Source organism: Arachis duranensis, chromosome 10, assembly GCF_000817695.3.
Source record: "Arachis duranensis cultivar V14167 chromosome 10, aradu.V14167.gnm2.J7QH, whole genome shotgun sequence".
Lineage (NCBI taxonomy): Eukaryota > Viridiplantae > Streptophyta > Magnoliopsida > Fabales > Fabaceae > Arachis > Arachis duranensis.
In genome coordinates, this window is record NC_029781.3 from 1,083,345 (window position 1) to 1,105,940 (window position 22,596).

General features: G+C 30.5%; 1 protein-coding gene across 3 annotated transcripts; it reads right to left on the reverse strand.

Moving 5' to 3' along the window:
- Positions 1–1,249: 1,249 nt before the first annotated feature.
- On the reverse strand, positions 1,250–6,859 carry LOC107468137 (auxin response factor 6). Of its 3 annotated transcripts, XM_016087378.3 has the most exons (15): positions 6,765–6,851; positions 5,873–6,630; positions 5,390–5,502; positions 5,053–5,151; positions 4,917–4,973; positions 4,674–4,829; positions 4,502–4,586; positions 4,326–4,416; positions 4,068–4,232; positions 3,859–3,981; positions 3,590–3,665; positions 3,359–3,506; positions 2,238–3,271; positions 1,974–2,164; positions 1,250–1,619 (listed from the first exon to the last, which is right to left on the reverse strand). In XM_016087378.3, the coding sequence occupies exons 2-15, from the start codon at positions 5,913–5,915 to the stop codon at positions 1,424–1,426; spliced, it is 2,577 nt and encodes an 858-aa protein (XP_015942864.1). In that variant the 5' UTR covers positions 5,916–6,630; positions 6,765–6,851; the 3' UTR covers positions 1,250–1,423. The 3 variants fall into 3 exon arrangements, with proteins under 3 accessions (XP_015942864.1, XP_015942863.1, XP_015942865.1); XM_016087377.3 differs by having other exon boundaries at positions 5,873–6,859; XM_016087379.3 differs by having other exon boundaries at positions 2,238–3,268; positions 5,873–6,858.
- Positions 6,860–22,596: the final 15,737 nt, after the last annotated feature.

Below are 22,596 nucleotides of genomic sequence, written 5' to 3' on the forward strand. Positions count from 1 at the left end.
AGCAAGAAAAGATTCAATTGGATTATGAGTTACAACATTATGAACTTGATGTGGTTAAAGCTCCAGATTTTCAGAATTTGTCTACTATTGCTGAATTGTGTCAAAAATTGACAGAGACAGGAAAATCAAATCTATATCCTTTAATTGATAGATTAATTCGTCTTGTTTTGACTCTTCCTGTGACAACAGCAACAACTGAACGGGCCTTTTCAGCTATGAAGATTATTAAAACAAGGCTTCGAAACAAGATGGAAGATGAATTTTTAGTAGATTGTATGATTGTATATATTGAAAAGGAAATTGCTTCAAAATTCACTTCAGAGATGATAATTGATGATTTTAGTTCCATGAAGCATCGTCGAGCAAGTTTAAAAATATCAAAATCTTAAAATATGTAGTTGAACATTGACTTTTATATAATATAATTACTTTTTTGATATATATGCTACAAATCATATTTTGTTAATTTTTTGTTATATTTTATATTTAATTGGCCCCCCTCTTATGAAATTTCTGGTTCCGCCACTGTACGTACCTAACTCATAATAAAGGGTAAAAATACGTGTTAAAGTTATTATGAGTAGAAGAACTTTAATTTATATCTTTTCTATAAAAAAATGTTTTATTAATAACTTTAATATGTGTCCAGGTAAATCCATAAAATAAATAAATTTCATTAATTTAATTTCCCTTCCAATTCAATAAATGGCAGCTTAGGCATTGGAGGCAAGGAATTTTGAGGCTTAAATAATTCCAACTACTTGGTGACATAATTGGAGAAAGCATAATTAAATAGGGTAATACCAGGGAAACAAAAAAAAACAGACAGAACTTGTTTTATTTATCATTCATTAATTGTCGCAACAATTAATAAATGTTAAATAAAGCAAGTTATGATTATTTTTGACTGATTTTCTTTAGTTACCAAACATTTTCGAATTAAACAAGTTCGAAATGGACAAAATAATGCACATACAGCCTTATTAATTTCACTTTGCGACTCATGAAACAAAAGCAATAACAAGGTAAAAAGGGTGCATGGCCAGAACCAAAGAAGACGACAAATAAGGCCACTTTCACATTAATGGAACGATCATAGGGACACTACTTCACATGGCTTTGTAATTATAAGAGACTAAGTCACCTTCCTTTTTCTAAGGTTGACTTTATTTAAACATCCAAAATTATCTCATGTAACTTAAATTAAAATATACCGTAACTAAAAATGAAACTTAGGGAGAGAAGTATCTTTGACGAATTAGGTGTTGTAATATTGTAGCTAGCACAATGACTATATGCCATATATAGTTACAGTATTGTCTGAAGAACATGAAAACAAAAGAACCAAAAAAACAGAAGGCTTAAGAGTAGAGACTATAATATTACAAAATATGGAAGAAATGCCTAGTAACTTTAATTTGATTCAGTAGTCTAATGATCCCACCGTGGTTATCCCGGTGCTTAAACTTCTGGAGTCTCGGCTCCCGTAGTCATCGCAGATACTGTTAGAGAGCCTTTGGACCGGAACTGAGTTCAAGAGCTCGAGGCCGGAGTTTCCCATTTGCTGCACTTCTTGCGGTGATAGTATCTTGATGCACCATACACTATTTACGAATTCCCTGTGAAACAAACATGATCATGCATGTGTGATAAACAAGATTACTCAGTAATGCTAGGGAGACAAAAAACAGTTATAACTTGTCTTATTTAGTATTCATTAAGATGGAAATTCAGGTGCAGTTGATTTTACGTGAAGTTGATAGCTGAAAGCCGTTTAATAAAAATTTAGTCAAATCAGTCAAACTATCTTAACCGCTGTCAGCTATCAACTTCACGTGAAGTCGACTGCACCTGAGTTTCCACCATTCATTAATTGTCGCAACAATTAATGAACGCTAAATAAGGTAAGTTATGGCTGTTTTTGGCTAATTTTCTTTGGTTACTAAACATTTTTGTTACTAATTAGTACTTACGGCCAGGGGCCATCGCCGAGGAGAAGAACGTCGTTCTCGCGGTCTACGAATACAAGCTGCCAGCCTGATCTCAAAGGGTCCTCCAGCTCGCCTTCTAGGCCGAACATGCGAGCTAGTTCACTGCGCAGCTCATGGTAGCTGCTGAATTTAGTGATATCCAGTGATCTTCCGAAGGACCCTGACTTATAAACCTGTAAACAAGAATGAATCAGATATTGATTAAGGAGATGAATTGATATTAAGCAGAGGAAAACTAAAACTAACCTTCACGAAGGTTTTGTTGGGCATATTTTCTGAGGGATGCAGGAAGCCTGAAGAATCGGCACCTGCAGTACTCATGTAGTTAGAAGTTTGAAAGGGAATGGTGGGAGAGTCACCATGGCTATGCACAAGAAGTGTTGAAGGCTCTATGTTAACACCAAATAAAAGATGGTTGTGTGGATCAGTGCTTCCTTCTTGGTCTATTGAGCACTCCCTCCCAGGAAAGGGTGGTAATGTAACTGCATTTTGAGAAATACTACTCTGCAGCTCCACCTGAGGCAGAATGCACTGAGATGCACCGGAAGAAAGGAGAGGATCCACTGCAACTCGCTTCGACGGCCATGCTGCTGATGATGTTTGAACAGGAATCCAAGAGCTACTTCTAGGGAGGTTCAGAAGCTGAGAGGCTTCATCCTGGGGAAAGGACCCCAAGATACTATGCAGAGGAGAAACATTAGCAGTGGTGACAGGGTTTCCATTTGAATCTGAAAAGCTTTGCTGTTGGCACAAGGAAGAGATAGCTTGCACAGGTGGTGAGAGAGGCTGAGTTGCTGAACTTGAAACAAACTGAGACATTGTAGACACTGCATTGGAAATCTGCTGTGGTTGCTGTTGCTGTTGCTGGTTGTTGTAATGGTGAAGCTGGTTATTGAATGAGTTCTGGTGCTGTGGACGCAGTTGAACATGTGTTGGAGTTTGTGACTGATTCTCTTGATCAATTTGGAAAGCTTGCTGAGGTGGTGATTGCTGCAATATCTGTGAATGCATTAAAGCAGCAGTCCTGTTTGGGAAGTTCTGTGGCTGCTGAAATTGAAGTAAGGAAGAAGGATGCTGTTTAGAAGGATCCTGAAGTGCGGCCGCAGCCACAGCTTGATACATGTCTGTTTGCATATTCAGCATGGATGGATCAAACCTCGGCTGCATCCAAGGACTAACTCCAATCCCCTGAAAATTTAGAGACTGAAGACCACCCCTGTCCGCATCTCGCAGCCACATCAGTGGAGAACTCATACCAAAATCTTCATCCTTCAATCCTGCTAGCATTTCATGGGGAGCACAATGAGAATTTCTTATTGTTTTGCAATGTTGAAATGAAATGGTTTATAGGAGGAGGCAAGGTTTACCATGGAATGATGGTAGTCCTGGAGGCCAAGGTCGTTTAAGGCGTAGAGGAAATGGAGATGGATACATAGGAAATGTTGTTAATGGCTCAATCTCCCAAAGAGACACTCTAGGTTGCCTCTCTCCTGCAGTGGATTCATCCCAACCAACCTGCAATCCAACTCAATCAATGATAACACTTGAACATGCTACAAATCTAATCAAATAACAATAATATAATGCTCCTTACAAACCTTCACTGAGCGCCAATGTGAATTTGGCCATCTAGCAGCATCCAAGTCACTAATGCCAGTTATTGTGCCCATATATCTGCCAAAACAACAAGTTATGATTCAACAAATGCAGGCTTTTACATGGTATTAAGAAAGATGGAAACTCGGACGCAGTTGACTTCACGTGAAGTTGATAGTTGAAAGCCGTTAGATGAAAATTCAGTTATCAACTTCAGGTGAAGTCGACTGCTCCTAAGTTTTGACCATTAAGAAAAGATTTGGAAACATACCGTCGCACACTGGACTCCTCAGTTTCAAACAACATCCTGAAGCGCATACCAACTGAAACTCGAGTATGATACACAGCCTTAACATACTTTGCCAGAGGTATGACGAACTCTGATGGACTAGCACTGAATTTAAGAAGATCATGTCAATCCCAGGCAAATTAACCTTGGAACAAAGATTTTAACAAGTATGCATGCACTACTTTTTGTACCGTGGATTATAGAAAATAGTGAAACGACTATTGGTTGCAGCTGCATGAGCTGCAGCAGCAAGAAGCCCCAAATGCATGCTATCACTTGACAACACTGAGGAAGGCATCACAGTTTGTGGTCGATTCGCGCGTCGGATGCCAAGAAGCAACTGGTTCTTGTCATTCCTATTAAAGAAAATAGGCTCTCAAGTTAAAAACATGAATATTTTCAAAGCTCAAAAACATAATTAAGGAGCCGGAAAGAATTAAATTACTTGCCAGATAAAGAGCACAGAATCACCAGCAACAAGCCTTTTAGCACCAACAAAAACACTCCATCCAGTTGTGAGTAGATGCCTTTTAGGCTGGCCTGCATAAATTGAAAGAATTTCAAACTGATCTCATCTTCATTCTTCATCCCCCAACACTGAATCAATGTCCACTTTACAACTCACCTCGAAAGATATGTCTGAATTTCCATTCATTGCCATGCAAATCCCTTGCAATCAACTCTTGAGCAGGAGGCTGTTGAGAGAAATCCTGTACATCAAAATCATAAAATCACAAAGTTAACAGATTTGATGAGCTAAGTGCAAGGTTTGTAGCATGTCTCTGGAGTAAGTTTACCAATGGAGGAAACACTTTCTCTGCTGCTCGGCGAGGAACAGAGAATCCTCCATGGGTGCTTGTGTCACTGGCTGTCAAAGTCTTGCAGAAGTAGTTTGTTGGCTGTTTGCTTGGACTTCCCAACTCTGCTGGAAGATACGCCTCCTTTTGCTCTTGCTGCAAACATCATCGAAGTAAAAACAAAGATATAACTAACTATACAAACTGTAATAATCAGTTATCAGGTAAGACAAGATACCATACAGGATTCAAAGGTTGTAAGGTCATCTGTGCATACACTTCATCGGTCTCAGCATCAGCCTGAATCCAAAATAATTAATCAAATCAAAACAAGAGCTAGCAAACCCAAATATGAAAAGTTAGGTGAATAATCCCATACATGCATAGTAAGATTATGGAGTTGACAAATGAGTTGGGGTGGCAAGCTTGGGTAGTTGGGGATATGAGCATCCACTTCCTTATTAGTTGACACTGCCACCTGAGATCAAAAGAACAAAATCAGATCAAAAATTACATGAAGGTCATGTACTGGTTGGTTTCTATCATGGGTTAAGTGTTGTTAATTAAACCCCATCCTCCAAATTAACAGTGGTAACAAGAATAAAAGATAGAGAGACAAGAGACAAGAAACAATCTTCAAGCCCAGAAAATGATCATCACTTTATTATGCTTAATAATAATGATAATAATAATCTAATATCATATTTTCAACATACCTGTTCACTGTGACCTTGTGGAAAGTACACCACACGGCTCCCAACTGCAGGTAAAGAAACAAGGGGACCAGCACATGCATGCCAAAGTTCTGAGTCCAGAACTCGCTTTTCCCCTGCAAAACACCACCAAAATTTCATCATAACTTGCTCAAACAGCAAATTGATGTAAAGAAAACCAAGATCTCAAAACACTAGAGCAAGCACCAGAAGAAGTGGCTGCTACACATTTTTTTTGGTGAAAATGAAGCTTGAAAAAACTGCAGCTAAAAAAAAAGGCTTTGATTTTCCTAATCCCCACCTCAAAAATTTCAAATACATTTTGTATGAACAAAACCATATGTTGGACAGTGGACATTAAATTAAAAACTTCAATAAGCGCCCATAAAAAAATTCCAAAACTTTTTAACACAAAAAGCAACTAGGAAACAAGAAGAGATGAATGAGGTGAAGAATAACCTGCAAAAAGCAAAGAGTTAAACATACCTTCTTGTGGTGGAGGACTAAAACCAGCTGAAGAAAGTCTCATATTTTCTCTTTCAGCAGAAAAAGAAAGGGAATTCAACAAGTTGTTGTAACCTTAAAATAAAATTGAGGTCTCCCAACACACAATCAATGATTCCAAATAAAAGCACCTTCTTATTAAGTAGACCAATTGAGCAACAAAGTCTTGGGAAAATGACACCCACACCACAAAACCAAGCTTTTAGTCCCTTCTTTCCCCCTACAGAATATCATTCTTGTTATCCTCTTGTTCCCCTTCAACAACAAAAACCAAAACCAATCTCAAACTCTCTTAGAAACAGAACCTTGTACACACCTCCTACAAGATTCCCACCCTTCAACCAAAACCAGTATCACTGCAAAAGACTATAGCTTTATGCCTCATTCGCTAATACTCCTCCTCAACCCCCACCACCCCAGGTTCCAATCTTCAACCAAATACCTCATACCACCAAAATAAAGCAACCAACTTAGTTCAAAGGAAATAACCCCAAGAAGCTGAATAACAGAACAAACTTGCAAAACCAAACAGATCTCAGAAGAGAACAGATCTCAAGAAAAGAAGCAAAACCCAGAAGAAGGAAAGAGATAAAGTGATAAACTTGGAAAGTGAATAGCGGTGGGGAGGTTTTTGATGGCACGAAAAAAAATAAACAAGTGTGTGTTTGTGTATTATATATTCAGGAGTACCAAATAGAATCCAGGGGTCAGGTTTATAGCGTTTGGCTCATTTTATTTTCCTGTAATGGCAAAGAAGAAAAACAAAATAATGAGTTAGAAAAAAAAGCATGGCTGTGATTATGGTTTATGGTTTATGGTGATGGTGGCAGTAGTAGTAATAGTAATACTGTAATAGTAATAGTACTAGTTGCACCTTGTTGCTGTGTCCATGCTTGTTGCTACTTACTATACTTACTACTATTTCTTTCCCCTCTTTTCTCTCTCTCTCTCTCAGCTTCAATCAATCAATGCAAATGACTATGAGAAGTGAGAACACAACCGTCATTATTTTTTGGTGTCATTTTAAGAGGGAGAAACACACTATGTACTGCTGTCAGATTTTTTCTAGTATGAGAGAACGTTTCACTGTTTTCCTTTTTCTTTTCTTATTTATTCTATTTTTCATTTACTTGTATATTTTCTACTTTTACAGTTTATTATTATTAACTAACCTCTTATGTCTTCTTAGTTGTTACTACTTACTACTAAGTTTATCATCATTTGTTCAGATAGCCCAGTTCGGAAATTTAAAATTTTACATCGCCCTCAACATTCTAACTTTGGACGATAGTGTTAGTGTTCTTATTCTCTCAATCATATAGTAAACTAAATTCATTCGTTCCTTCACCTATTACATTTGGTAAAATTCAGGTGCAGTTAACTTCACGTGAAGTTGATAGCTGAAAATTATTAGATGAAAATTTAGTTAAATCAGTCAAATTATCTAACAGTTCTCAGTTATTAATTTCTCGTGAAGTCAACTGCAACTAAGTTTCCACCATTACGATTACATACATTTTTGTATTTTTATGTGAGTATGATTAAAATATATGCACATGTTATGTTAAACAAAATACAAATCAGGTGACAAAAAATATAGATAGGATAAAGAATTATGTAAATACATACTTATTTTATTATATATATATCCGTCTATATCCAACTTTTATTAAGTGAGTAAATAATGACCAAAAAATTGTTGGTAAAAATTCAGTACAGTCAACTTCACGTGAAGTTGATAGTTAAGAGCAGTTAGATGAAAATTTAGTCAAATCAGTTAAATCATCTAACGGACTCTCAGATATCAATTTCACGTAAAGTCGACTGCACCTGAATTTTCACCTTCAAATATATACCTTCTTTTCTCCGTATTTAAGTAAATTTATATCTACATATTTTTATTTTTATATTTCTGTCTTAAAATGCTTAACTTATCAAGAATATTAAACTGGGAATAAATTAAATACATCAAAAAGTTAAAATTTTCTATTTATATTCTTCAACAAGTGCATAATAATGTCTAAAAATATTGATCATTACTAAAATAATCGGCTTTTTTTTTGCATGGGAAGGTGAGGGGAGTAGTATAATACATAATGTATTTACATGCATGCATGTATCTGTACGGATACGGCTACGTAGAATTGTATAGTGAAAGAGAATATGATGGGGAGGTTTTGGTAGGAAGGGCCATTAAAGAAGAGTAGGGAAGATTGGACCAATTGAAAAATCTACTTAAGTGCAGGTGCATTGATTTTGACAATGCAATATCCAACTTGGAGTTCAACTATCTATCCATAATAGGATAGAGAAGATTATTCAGCGTCTCATATATATAATACCTAATCAACTATTTTCCATTTTTCAGTTGAAATCATGGAATTTATATCTTATTAATTAGCAAAATGGTTTGCCACTCTATTATTACATATTTTAATACAACTAATTATAATAAAATAACTGGAATTCTTTTGAGAAAGGAGGGGGGTAGAAAAGTATTAATTCAAGTTTATACAAATAATATGCAAAGTTAAATCCAAATTTATAACAAAGCCCTACCATCCGGGCCAGTTCACCCAACACTGACAAGTCTTGCAGTGTTTATGTAAATAGAAAAAAAATTATTAATTATGTAGCTAAAATTTTTATATAAAAATAATTTTAATATAAAATATAAAAATATTTGATTATTTTAATATTTTATACAGTTATAGTGGTAGTACAAAACGTTATTGACGTTTTACAATAATAAAAAAAATTTAATCATAAAAGAATAAAACATTACTGATGTTTTGTAATAAAAAATATTATTTTAATTATTAAAATACAAAATGTCATTAATGTTTTATTAAAAAAATATTATTTTAATTGAAGAAATACAAAACGTTATTGACGTTTTATAGATGGTCATAGTAATATTTAACACATAATTTGGTTCATCATGAAAGATTTCATTCTTAATAATACAATATTAAAAAAAATCTTAATTACATATCTACGTATATGTATAGTATCAAATAAACCTGGATTCTCATGGATTATTATTCCTCCATTTTAAATTAATTATCTCTTTTAATTGTGTATAATTATTAAATAATATTAAATTTTATTGATATAAATTTTAAAAATAAAAATATCCTTATTATTAATTATTACACCTTTTTTCTTTATATGATTATAATTTTTGCTAGTATTTTCTTTCTATAATAATTGTTTAAAGAACATATTAGATATGAATTAATTAATGAGTTATTGAAATCTAAAAATATATAATGATCAGTTTGAAACAAATATAAAATTATAGAAAATATACAATTAATTTAAAATGAAAGGACTTAATATTATCCCTATTTTACTTTAAGTCATAATTACAATATACTGTTAGAAAAAATTTAAATATATCAAAAATATTGATATTTCAATTGTTTTAACCGTTAATTTAAATTAAATATATATATATATATATTAATTAAATCAACGATTAAAATAATTAAAACAGCGGTGTTTTCGGTACATTCGAAATTTTTCATATACTGTTAATAAGGTCACACAATTTTATAATTATCCTTTTCAAAGAGAACAATATTTGAATTGAATCTCACTAATCCAAATATAACACTACAACTAGGAGACAAAATATAAGAAGCTAAGGTCAAAATTAAATTCGTACAACCCAACTTAGAGTAGCTAGGTAGGGTTAACAGCCGAATTATTAGACATCATAGACCTAGATAGACATTACTCTTTCCTAATAATAACAATACCCCTAATTAATTATGTCTCTCTTTTTTAAATTGTGAATAATGATTTGTCCCTTGAATATAATTTTACATTTCAATTTCAATTATTATACATATAACTAATATATTTAGAATAATATTAGGAAATTAATTTTTTTAGTCAAATTATTTTACTTATTTTAAATTTTAGATCTTATGGTATAAACTTTTAATTTTGTACGATAAATTATAAATTCTAAATTATAAAGTTGACTAATGTTAACTAACTAAAATTAATTATGCATATTTTTTATATTTATATAAAAATTATAGAAAATTAAATTTTAGTTATTTAATATTAACTAATTTTAAAATTTAAATTTATAATTTAAATAAAAAATTTATAAATTAAAATAAATAAAATATTTTTCAATAAATTAACTAATATTATCTGAAAAAAAAGGTTAATTCCGAACATTTTTATTTATGTATTCTATCTTTCTAATTTGACTCCTACATTTTTTATCTCATTTCGTTCAAAACATACACCACAATCAGGAGGCGAAACTTCATGTAACAAACTTTTTTTTTTAATAAATTAGGTATAATTTTTAGTTTAATCTCTTTTAAAAGTTTTATTTTAATATTTTTTCATTATAAAATTAATTTTTGACCCTTCCCCAAAATTTAATCTAGTTCCAGCTCTGACACCACAATGCATTTATGGGATAATATTTACAAATTAAACCCCTTAAATTAGTTTCATATCAACAGCAAATACCGAACTTGTCTTTTTATAAAATTTTTTATTTTTTACCAATTGTGCCAATTATCCTATCCAATAATTAGCAACATATATATATATATACATGTTAAGTGATGGATAATAATTTGATGAAAAAGAGGTCCACAAATTTATCATTGCATGTGTTAAGTTAAGCTAATTGGTTTCTTAGTCTTAAAAAGCATCCAGCAATATTTCCGGTTAGAGTGACATGTCTATGAAGATATCATTGTAAGCTTTAAATGTTAAACGAAAAAGACAGACCGATCCACATCCATTATTAATGAACAAGCTAAGCCTACCTTTGAGCTGTTTCCAGATTCCAAGCTAAGCTTCTTGACAAAATTCATAGCTTTCTAATTATTTGCCATGATCAGGTTAATGGGTCTAAAAAAAGGTTTGTTCTATCAATCATCTTTCATGCATTTTAATTATATTAATTTAAAAAAATCAAACAAAAAAACATCAGATGAAAAGATATTACATCCAATCTAAGACCTTTAGATATTAAGTTAATAGATCTCTTATCTTATAAATTTTTCACCCTTTTTTATTTTTTTTATGTAGGACTAACTTTATGCACTCCTTACTCTTACAACATTAACATATATTTTATGTATTTTAATTATATTAATTTATTAATTTGTTAATAATGACCCGCTTCAACTACAGAAAGTAGTAGAAGAAACAAGAGACTAAACAGTATGTATGTCCATGTCCACATTATTCACTGAATTCCATATAATGATGAGAGGATGAAGCTATGTTTGGTAATTGTTATTTGGTAGTCAACATTGAGGGCTGCCAATTTTGATTTTTTTAATTGACTATTTTTGCATTTAGTTTATTTTTACAAAAATTACGAAAATTGATATTATTCGAATATTATGCAAAGGTCCTACTAAGGAAGGGTAATTATATTTTTAATTCATCTATAATGAAATTTTTTTATCTGAATATAAATTTTATTAAATAAAAAATAAAAAAATTTAAAAATTAATATTTTTTTATTTTCAGTCAATATTTATAGACATCAACTTAATTTTTTTAGTTTAATAATTTAATAATATATTTTTAAATATTAATAATTAATTATTTGTCAAAAATAATAAAAACTCTTAATTTTTTAGTATTTTACATAAAAAAAATATAACTAAAGATGAACTACTATTAGTCTAAAAGAGCTAATAAGGTACCTAACAAAGTTGGTAGTTGTTACTAGATAGGTAGGGGGTAAAATGGTAAATGGAGTTTGGCATTGAAGGTTGTACGGAGAATGAAAGAGTAAGAGGATAAATCCCATCCATTGGTTGAGGAAATGAATGGGACCACCGCCACAAAAAGATTTGATGATGGGACATCACATCATTCACTCACTCTCTAAATTTTGCACCCCACACTACCATTCTTTTTCTTCTCCATTTTGTACTAACACACCATTACTCCACGCTTTTTATTATTCAACCTTCCCAATCAAATATTTTATGAAAATTATTTAGTTATAAATATATATAATTTAACTTAATTTTAATATATTTGATATGATTTATTTGTATTTGTATTTTATTTTTTATTATTTATTTTTAATAATAAAATAAAAAATATATGCATAAAATACACATAAAAATGGTACCTACAATATTGTTCCATACTAATTTATGTATGTTAGCTATATTTCTTTGATTTATTAATTAGTACTACTCTATGAGTCTATTCTATTGTGTTGTTGCCTTGCCTAACCTAGCTATTCTAGCCTCTAGCTTTTGATGAATATTAATTATTTATGCCAGGTGTCTTAGTTGAAATAAAAATATTTTATCTCCCTTAATTTCAAAAAATAAAATTTATATCTTGATTTTATTGATGTTTCTCATTTTAGCAATTCAATATGAGTTAATTATTTACATGTAAATTTTAGTAGTATTGTAGGATTCTAGTGGGAGATTTACTACATAAATCGAAATAGAAATAACATACAAATTATAAGACATTATAATTTAAAACTTTATAAAACTAGAAGACATTATATCTAATTTAAAACTTTAAGGTAATAAGTTAATGTGTCTTTATCTTATAAACTCTTCACTCTTTCTTATTTTATTTGATGTGGGATTAATTTCAACACTTCTCACACTTGCAACATTAACACTCTAGTATATATAAACCTTGTTTTTGTTGGATTAGAGCGATATTCATAACAATTTCATCTTCTCAACAAGAAATTAAACATGTAATTTAATTTGCCACCAAGCCGACGATTCTCAAGCATATATGATTTATTTTTGGTGAAAATTTGATCACAGTCGACTTTACGTGAAGTTGATAGTTGAGAGTCGTTAGATAAAAATTTAATCAAATTAGTCAAATAATTTAGTGGCTCTCAATTATTAACTTCACATGAAGTCGACTGCAACTGAGTTTACTTTATTTTTACATATTAGTTTCCTAAACGTACAAAGTCAATTCGATCTTAATTAATAATAACTTCACTCATTGCATGCAATCATATATATATTTACATGTATTACAAAAATTTACTGAGTTATTAGATGGCAACAAAATCATGCATTGTAGCCTGTGGAGTTACCTTCATCATGATATCATCAATAATTGGAACAAGTTTCCACGTTCACTAGAAACCCCGCTCATATATATAATACAACCATTATTTGTTGAAATATCAATGTCAATTTTTCTTTTTTCTTCACACAAGTACATACACAACATAGGTCACATGCAAGGGGGTTTTTATTTTCTTCAGACACACACAAGCTAAGGAAAAATATGTATGCTTTTTATGTCATTCGCCTTCAAACCACATATGCAACCCAAAACGAAACGCCAAACTAACTTAACTATGTGTTCAAAGCCATCCTTAAGTGAATAAAATATCGAAAATCTATTCATTTATGTTGTCTTTTTTTATCGGTTTAAATTTTTAAAAAAAGTAGTATTGTAATATATATGATATTAAAATTTTACATTTAAAAGATCTACAATTCGATCGTTGGTAAATCTCAAAATTAAAAAATAGCATATAACAAATAAAAAAATTTATGCAAAAAATTAAACAAATCCAAAAAAAATTTTCATCTAAAAAAAATGTTAAAAATATAATTATTTATGTTATCTCTTTCTATCCATTTAAACTTTTAAGATAAATGGTACTATATGACAAAAAAAAAAGCAATATCCTTCATTGAAAAATCCTTCCAAATCATGAGATTGTACTGAAAATTAAAGCTAGTTTCTAAAGTTATTATTGACTTGATATAAGTCAATATATAATTAAAGTAATATTTTTAACGCATTTTTTATGTGAGAGAACTTTTTGAATTTGTATGAATTTTGTATATATTTTTTTATTTGTTTGATTTTATGCTGATTTTTGTTCTTTTGGACTCAATAAAAATCAAATTCTAAACTTTTGGTTATAAAAGTTTTAATATTATGTCAAGAAACAGCTTCTCTCAAAAATTTAAGATGATAAAAAAAATATGTGAATAATTATATCTCTAACATAAAATATTAACATGTATAATATTAAAAGGCTTAGAATAGACTAGTAGCTAATTCTTCAGGTTCAGGTGATTATATATCGTTATTATTCTCTCAACAGGCTCCATCTTAGAATAAAGAATATGATATATGATGATATGTTATCTTCAATATTGAATGAAATAATATAGTAGCAAGGAATATTTACTTTCCTTTTTTAAAACAATAGAAAACTATATCTCTTTTATGCTGAAAGATATGGCTTGGGTTAAAAGCATCATAATTTCCTTTCCAATAGTCAAAAAGCCTCATATTCGATAAGGAGTGTAGGTTAAATACCTACCAATCTTAATTAAATAGAAAACTAAGAGTAGACAAATCAATTAAAATGAATATCTTTATGGAATCTAATACAGAATTTAAGCATTAAATTGGGGAAAGTGATTTAATAAGACAAGATTAATCTGTTTAAAAACTGTTTAGAGAATTTCAGCAGTGTTTATACACCGAATCTGGAAGCATGTCATAAAACGACATAACGGTCTTAGTTAAATTTAACTGTCTTTGTCATTTTTTATTTATTGAAAATTTAATTATGTATTTAAATTAAATAAAGTGTGTTTAATATATCTATTTTTTAATAATCAAAATATAAAACAAATAACTAATTTGGAAAAAAAAGTTTGTATTTGATATGATTTAGACAACATTAGAAGAAATTATGTGTAAATTACGAAGAAAAAGTAAATAGAATTTTGGCACACACAAGATTAATTGGACTGCTAAAATAAAAAAGCAAAAGATTAATTGCCAAGTTGATAACTAAATTAAATTGCATGGTCAAGTTTTTTATTTCTAAGTCTTAAACTATATATATACACACAATATTTTTATTATTAACAGACATAATACTTTGCGAATAAATTATAACTTAAATGGTATAATTTTTTTATATTCATCTAAGAGGTTGTGAGTTCGAGTCTCCTTATCTTTGATTAGAAAAAAAACAATGCTCTAAATAATCATCTTCTAAAAAAAATTAAATATATCTTTAAATAAGTTTATTACCTAATAAAATGATTTAAAATGATAAATGAATGGACTCTCCCATAAAAATGGAAGAGCTGGAAGCACAGAAAATGATGATGAAGAGACCTTCACTAAGATCAAGAAATTTGGGCATGGATCCATTGATACTAGTTGATTGTGACACTTGTAACGTAGTGCCAAAGTAAGTGGCCATGCTACCAGACAACCTTTAAGTCCCTGTCTTCCTGCATGAAATCATAATTAAAAAAACAAAAACGATATTAGTATAAATACACGTAGCATAATTTAAAAAAAATAATTATAAAAAATCTTGTGATGAATTGAATGGAAAGTGGAAACCATTCTTCTCTGCAGATAGATATGGTTGATGAATGATGAGTGTTCTTCCATTCCTCTCATCTCCCATTCAGTTATAAACAAAATCTTCATTGCCATAGGGTTACCAAAGTTGTACCTGTACTACAAGGGTACGTTTATCATGTACCCTTAACTGTAGGGTCACTTGCAACCACTTAATTAATTATTTATTTATTATTTAATTCTATTATATGCATACTAAATTTGTTCTTTTAAAAATACTATAATTTTCTCTCACATAATTAACATCAAGAAAAAGAAAAATCACATCACTTGCTATACGTACGATAATGGCAACATCCAACAATGATAACGCTAGTGGGCTAACTAATCCTAAATAAGTTAATGAAAATTCAGGTCCAGTCAATTTTACGTAGAGTTAATAGTTGAAAATTGTTAAATAATTTAAATAATTTGACTAAATTTTTATTTAATGACTTTCAGTTATCAACTTCAGACAAAATTGACTGCACCTAAATTTTCATAAATAAGTTTAGGAAAAGTATAGGATACCAACATATTATCTGCCAATTTATTGTCAATAATGATTAATTATTATATTTTAAACACATATATAAAGAGATATATCTAAAAAATATATCTATGAAGATACTTTTATTAAACACAACTATAAAAAAAATATTTTTATTAGATACATCTACAAAGATACTTCTATTAAATACAGTTATAAATAAAAATTGATAGATGTTAGCAGAAATGTTATTAGTAATGTAGCGAGATTGGGTTAAGTTTATTATTCATGCAAAATAATTTTGTCCACACATGGTGACTTGTTATCGCATAATAAAACCTAAAGCAATTTTGAAGCAGTGACGACACACACGTGCTAAGAAATTACTAGAGAGATTCTGATAATATATATTGAGTTTATTATATACAATTTATAATATATATTTGTTTTTTTGTGTGTACTTATTAATTTATTATACATAGTTGTTAAAATGAGTTGTTTATGTGACCCCATGTATGTAGACTAATGCGTGTTTTTGGCGTAGGTCCGTTGTGTATGTACTTGTGTTGAATTTAGACAACCTCATTTCTTGGTTTTATGGGCCAAAAGTTTAAATAAAAAAATAATTAATTAAATTTAGAAAATGAAAGAAATTAAAGGATGAGATGAGAGTTTTATTTGAAAAGTGAACAAGTGGTGGGACCTTGATAATTAAGGTTGAAGAGACTGCGACCAACTACACTAAACTAGTATCTTCATTATATTTGCCTCCATCTCCCATCACTCATGTGCTTAGAATTTTCTTCCAAGTGCTCTGTTATTTGCCCCCACTCACCACCACTCACTCATATCAAAAGTGAAAAAAAAAAAGTAAATTTTAAACTCGTGTATATTTCGTTCTTACTTATTATCTTAGCTTATTATTGCAATAATTAATTAATTAATTAATTAATTATGTACAAACTCATCATCATCAGTATAACATACAAATTAAACTTAAATTATATATTGGTGAAAATTCAGGTGCAGTCGACTTTAGGTGGAGTTGATAATTGAGAGCTGTTAGATGATTTGACTAAATTTTTATCTAATTAACGACTTTTAACTGTCAACTTCACATGAAGGCGACTGCACCTGAATTTTCACCTTATATATTTATTTTATTTTTGTTTATATAATTAATTATATATTTACAGAGTTAATAACATTTGTACGTGCATGTTGTAAAAAAAAAAGATACGAAGAAATTAAAGAGAAAAAGGTGGGTGTGAGGTGAGGAGGATAAGGTGAGATTTGATGAATGAAGAACAGCTAGCATGCATAGGAAAGCAATATAATTAAGTCATAAAACCCTAGTTTGAGTGAGTGAGTGATGATAGTGATGGGTGTGGAAAAGAAAAGGGAGGAAAATGTCAAAAAAGCAACAGCTCATTTTCATGCTCATGGGTACCCCCTTAGATTTGAGGGTCCCATGCATCAAATTCTCTCTTTCTTCTTTTTTTGAGGCTTCCTTCCAATTCCACCGTCACACCACTCACTCACCGCTCAATTTCCCACCTTCTCCTCCTCTTCTTAACACACATCAACATGATCATACACCTTCATTTCTTTCTTCTTTTTCTTTAAGCTACCCAAATTCTTGTTTTCATTTTTCTAAAGAATAAATGACCATTTGTACATATGATAGATGAAAACGCTGACATTTATATTTATGATAGTCTGAAATTAAAGTTATACTCATGATAGATGTCTTCCGTGTGACAAAAGTGTCCTAACTTAGATTTGAGCTTGGTTCGTGGGAATCCGATCTTAGATGACACTTCCTCCCTTATCTTCAACCCCTCTCTCTCTTCATTCTCCAAATCCCACTCTGGCTCCTTCTTCCTCAACATTCGCTCCCTCACTATCCACTCTGCCCTTCACGCCGACGAAGCCATCCTCTTCTCCCTCCCCACCACCTCTGACCCCATCAAGGACACCCTCCTTACTCTCATGCTTTCTAACCACTCTTCCTTCATCCTCACCTTTTCCACCTCTCTTTCCTCTTCTGCACTCCAACGGCTCTTTTCTCCACAAATCTATAACAAAACCCACTCTTACGTCTACACTTAGTGCCAAGCCATCTATGCGCATTATATCTTTCCCTCCTACAATATTTATGCCCGAACGATTTGTTACTCTGTTATCCTCAGCATCCCTTCCGAACTCTCCGGAGTCATGGCTGCAAACTGCGTGATGAAAACGCCCTCCGCGTGACGACAACGCCGCTGCCTTCGCCTCATTAAACTTGAATTGGTGCAGCCAAGACCGCGTGATGGAGGAGTTTGTGATGGAGTAACCGGTGCCTTGTTATCTCTTTGCCTTTGCGATTGGGACCTAGACTAGGATTTATGCGGAGGAGGGTTCGACAGTGTTGGACTCAACGGCAAAAGAGTTCGAGGAAAGAGAGGATATAATTGGGGAAGGAGAGAAGCTCTTCGGAAAATACGACTAGGAAATGTTTGATCTTTTGGTGCTGTCGCCGAATTTTTCTTACCGCGGAATGGAGAATCCAAAGATGGTTGTCACAGGATTTTGGAGGTGAACCAGCGAAGAGTAAGATTCGAACTTTACCTCTCATGAAATTAGGGTATTCAAGGTTTTGCTGGAGCCATTGTTGGCGTTGTTGATCCCAATCGGAGATCTTGGGGCCTAGGGAGAAGGCAGCAATGGCGTTGAGATTGAAAGGTGTCGTTGCCGTCAGGGTCAGAGTCGAAGCGGATCTCAGCGAGAATGCGGTTGGTCTCCTCGATGAGGCTCTTGTTGACGGCATCAGCGTCGGAGGAGGAGAGGTTGACGCCTATGGTGCCGTGAAGGACAAGGATGGTGACGAAACCGTAGAGGATGGTGATCTTGATGTTGTTGAATGTCTTATGGATCTGGCGGCCACGGGGTTTGGAATACCCTAAGATGGACAACTAAGATATGGATTTGGGGGTTTGAAGTGCCACCTAGGATCGGATTCCCACGAACCAAGCTCAGATCTAAGTCAGGGCACTTTTGTCACACAGAGGGTATCTATTATCGGTATAACTTTAGTTTCAGGCTATCATGGGTACAAATATCAGCATTTTCATCTATCATAGGTACAAATGGTCATTTGTTCTAAATTACATGTCATCATTATTGTTAGAATATAATTAGGATCAATTAGAATCAATTAGTATTATTTAGTATATCTAAATATTTATTATAGGAGATTACGTCTTTATTATTATGATTTTTTAATATCTATAAATGCCCTTTGATATTGTATTATTCTAGAAAATTTGAATAAATAACTTAAATATACTCAATAATACACAAATCATTTTTTCAGTTTAATCTCTTGTTTCTAACAGTTATATATATATACACCAACTACGTTTTTAATTGTAAGTATATAAAAAAATTAGCATATCATGTTAATATTATAAAGATATAATATTACTCACTTAAACCTATAAAAAAGTAGTTCATACTTGAAACTTCGTATCACTCAAAATGATTTTGAGAAATATAAATAACAAATAATTTTTTGAAAATTTTAAAAACACACAAAAATATATATCACGTATTAGATATATATTTTTTTAATTTCAAAACTTATATTTTGATGTGATTTTTATAAAATTAAATAAAACTAAAAAATAAGATTTTTTATCTTTAAATTTTGATAGCTTTATAATGAGTAATTTTTTAAGAAATGATCGACAATATTTTTTAAAAATGAAAAAAGTATAAAGATTGAATTTTGCTCCAATTTTTAGTTAAAATTTTATAAATAATTATCTAAATATTAAAAAAAAAACTGTCGCTATATATGGACTTAAAGTGTTGTGATGTGTGTGAAAAATAATAATATTTTTTATAATTCTAAGTTTCTAACCATATGAAATATTTTAAAAGTATTATTTTGCAATTTTCGGTAATAATATTTTCAGCAATGCATATATTAACTCCATTTTAAACTTATATTTATGCTGCTTTTAGAATCAATACCTACCTCTTACAAAGGCCCCATCATGGTTTCTCATATATATTCAACGTAACTTAATCAATCATCAATTAAAAACCAACAAAGGCTGCTCACAAATCTTAATCAAATATCTCATTCAAACCTATCTCTCATCAGGAGAAATTAAACTCATCAAATTAAGTCCCTATTGTAGGTTCATATAGTCATCATCTAAAATTGTTAATTATTAAGCTGTGAATGTATTGAAATTTTAATAGAGCGACAAATATTAAAAAGTAAAGATGTTATTATAATTATTTGAGTAAAACATATTTTTTGTCTCTAAGATTTATAACTTTTTAAAAAGTAGTCGTAACGTTTAATTTTATTCAATTTAAATTCTAATATTCTTAATTTATGATCAATTTTGTTTTTAATATTTTTTATTTGTTTTAAAATTATTCTTAAAAATTTTCAATAATTTTATCTCCAATAATTTAGATAGAAAGTAAGAATGTCAAATTGGCTAGTTCGGCCTATTTAGGCTCGGCTCGTTAAGTCCATTGGTTAAATAAGCTAGCCTATTTAAACTCGCTTTATTTGCGGGTTAGAATTTTCTAGTCCAGACTATTTATGGTCAGCTCGGGTTAAACGGACCAGCCTGTTTATTATTTTATTTTACTTTTTAAAAAATATTTTGACAAAAAATATTACTTTTAAATCAAACACTTTTTAAAAATAATATTTTTTAGTTGATGGGTCGGATTTTCTGATTGAATCAGAAGAAATGTCGGTTAAAAGTTTTTTTTTTGAAAAAATGTAAAAAAAAATAAACGGGCCACCCGTTTAACCTACAAGTTAGTCCGTTTAACTTGTTATTTTTTTGGGTTAATCAGATTCAACCCGTTTAACCCGAAATTTAATCAAGCTTAATTTTAGAAGCAAAGCTCGCTCATTTAAATGAGTAAACGGACTGGTCCGATGGATTTAACCTATTTTAACAACCTTAGATAAAATTAACATCTAAAAATAATTTTGATATAAATTAAAAATATTTAGGATATAATTACTTTACCCTTATAAATAATTAGGATATGATTTACGACATATAAATGAAGCCAAAAATACGAAGGTATACACCCTAAGGTAACAAGATTTTAGGAAGAATAATAGATAACACAAGTGATGAAGATATATATATATAGGTACATAGAAAAGAGACAAAGCACGTAAGGAAAGTAGATAATAAGGTTGAGGTAGTGGCAATAATGTTAGTTTTGGAAGTGTAGATGACGAAAAAGGACATGTTATAATTGAAGGTAGCTTTCTACATGCAATTATTTGGAGGATCTTGCGGAATTTGTGACTCCAATGTGTCCACTCAGATAGTTTCTTTTCCACTCGTGAGTTCTTGTCAGGTAGCAAACATGTACATCAATTCAACACTACTCCTATTTATATGTACAATTAATTTTCCCCTCTTACTTTAGATGCACCTACCCAACATCTTTCATTTATTAATTACCTATTTAGTTTCTTCTCTTTTTTTACTTTCTTGCATTTCTTTTACCTTAGTGCAAAATAAATGTGTGAATTGTTTGGATCAGAAAAAAGATATTTTAAAATAACAAATTACAAAATTTGAATTTAAAAAATATATTTAAAAGAATTCATAAAACAAAAATTTTAAAAAATAATCAAGGTCATATATAATTAATCATCTAATAATCGTAGTTATCTGGATGTTTTTTATGAAAATTTTTTCATTACAAATATAAGAAAATTAGCTAAAATAAATTATTATATTGATCATTTTGATACTAAAAAGCCTTCTCCTTTTTATCCTCATGAATCCACCAATACTATGCTTTTTTCTATGTTTATATTAGTATTATTTACTTTGTTGGTTGGAGTAATAGGAATCTCTTTTAGCCAAGAAGGAACAAATTTGGATATATTATCCAAATTGTTAATCCCTTCTATAGACCTGTTGCATCAAAATTTTAAAAATTCTTTCGATTGGTTTGAATTTTTAACAAATGCAACTTTTTCGGTCAGTCTGTCTTTTTTCGGAATATTTATAGCGTCTTTTATCTATAAGCCCGTTTATTCGGTTTTACAAAATTTGAACTTAAAAAATATATTTGAAAAAAATGTTCGTAAAACAAAAATTCTAGAAAAAATAATCAATGCCATATATGATTGGTCATCTAATCGTGGTTATCTGGATGCTTTTTATGGAAGTTTTTTCATTACAAATGTAAGAAAATTCGCTAAAATAAATCATTATATTGATAGACAAGTAATTGATGCAATTCCAAATGGAATTGGTATCTTAAGTTTTTTTATGGGAGAGGCCATAAAATATATTGGGGGTGGACGAATTTCTTCATATATATATATATTATTATCTTTTTTTTTAATTCTTTTAGTAATTTGCTCTCTTTTTTATTTGTTTACTAATTTAACTAATATAAAACTTAGTAAGACAAGAGGGTTAAATAACTGAACAATAAAATTAATAAAGGATATTTTTTGAATGCTAAATTTACATATTGAATTTTTTTTCTTATTTTCATAATTCAAAAAGTTTTTTTATTATTGCCGAAGAAATGAAATAAAAGATAGGGTAGAGGAAAATGTAGTTATTGAAGTAAAAAATTAATTATTATTAAATTTATAACTTTTATATATTATGTGTAAATTTTATTATTTTGATTAAAAATGATTAGATTCTGATTTTATCAATTTTTTAAAAAATTTAAATCTGATCCCTTGAAATCAATTTTTTCTAGACACAGTCACAATGTAATGTTTGAGAAGAATAAACCAAATTTTATCATATAATAT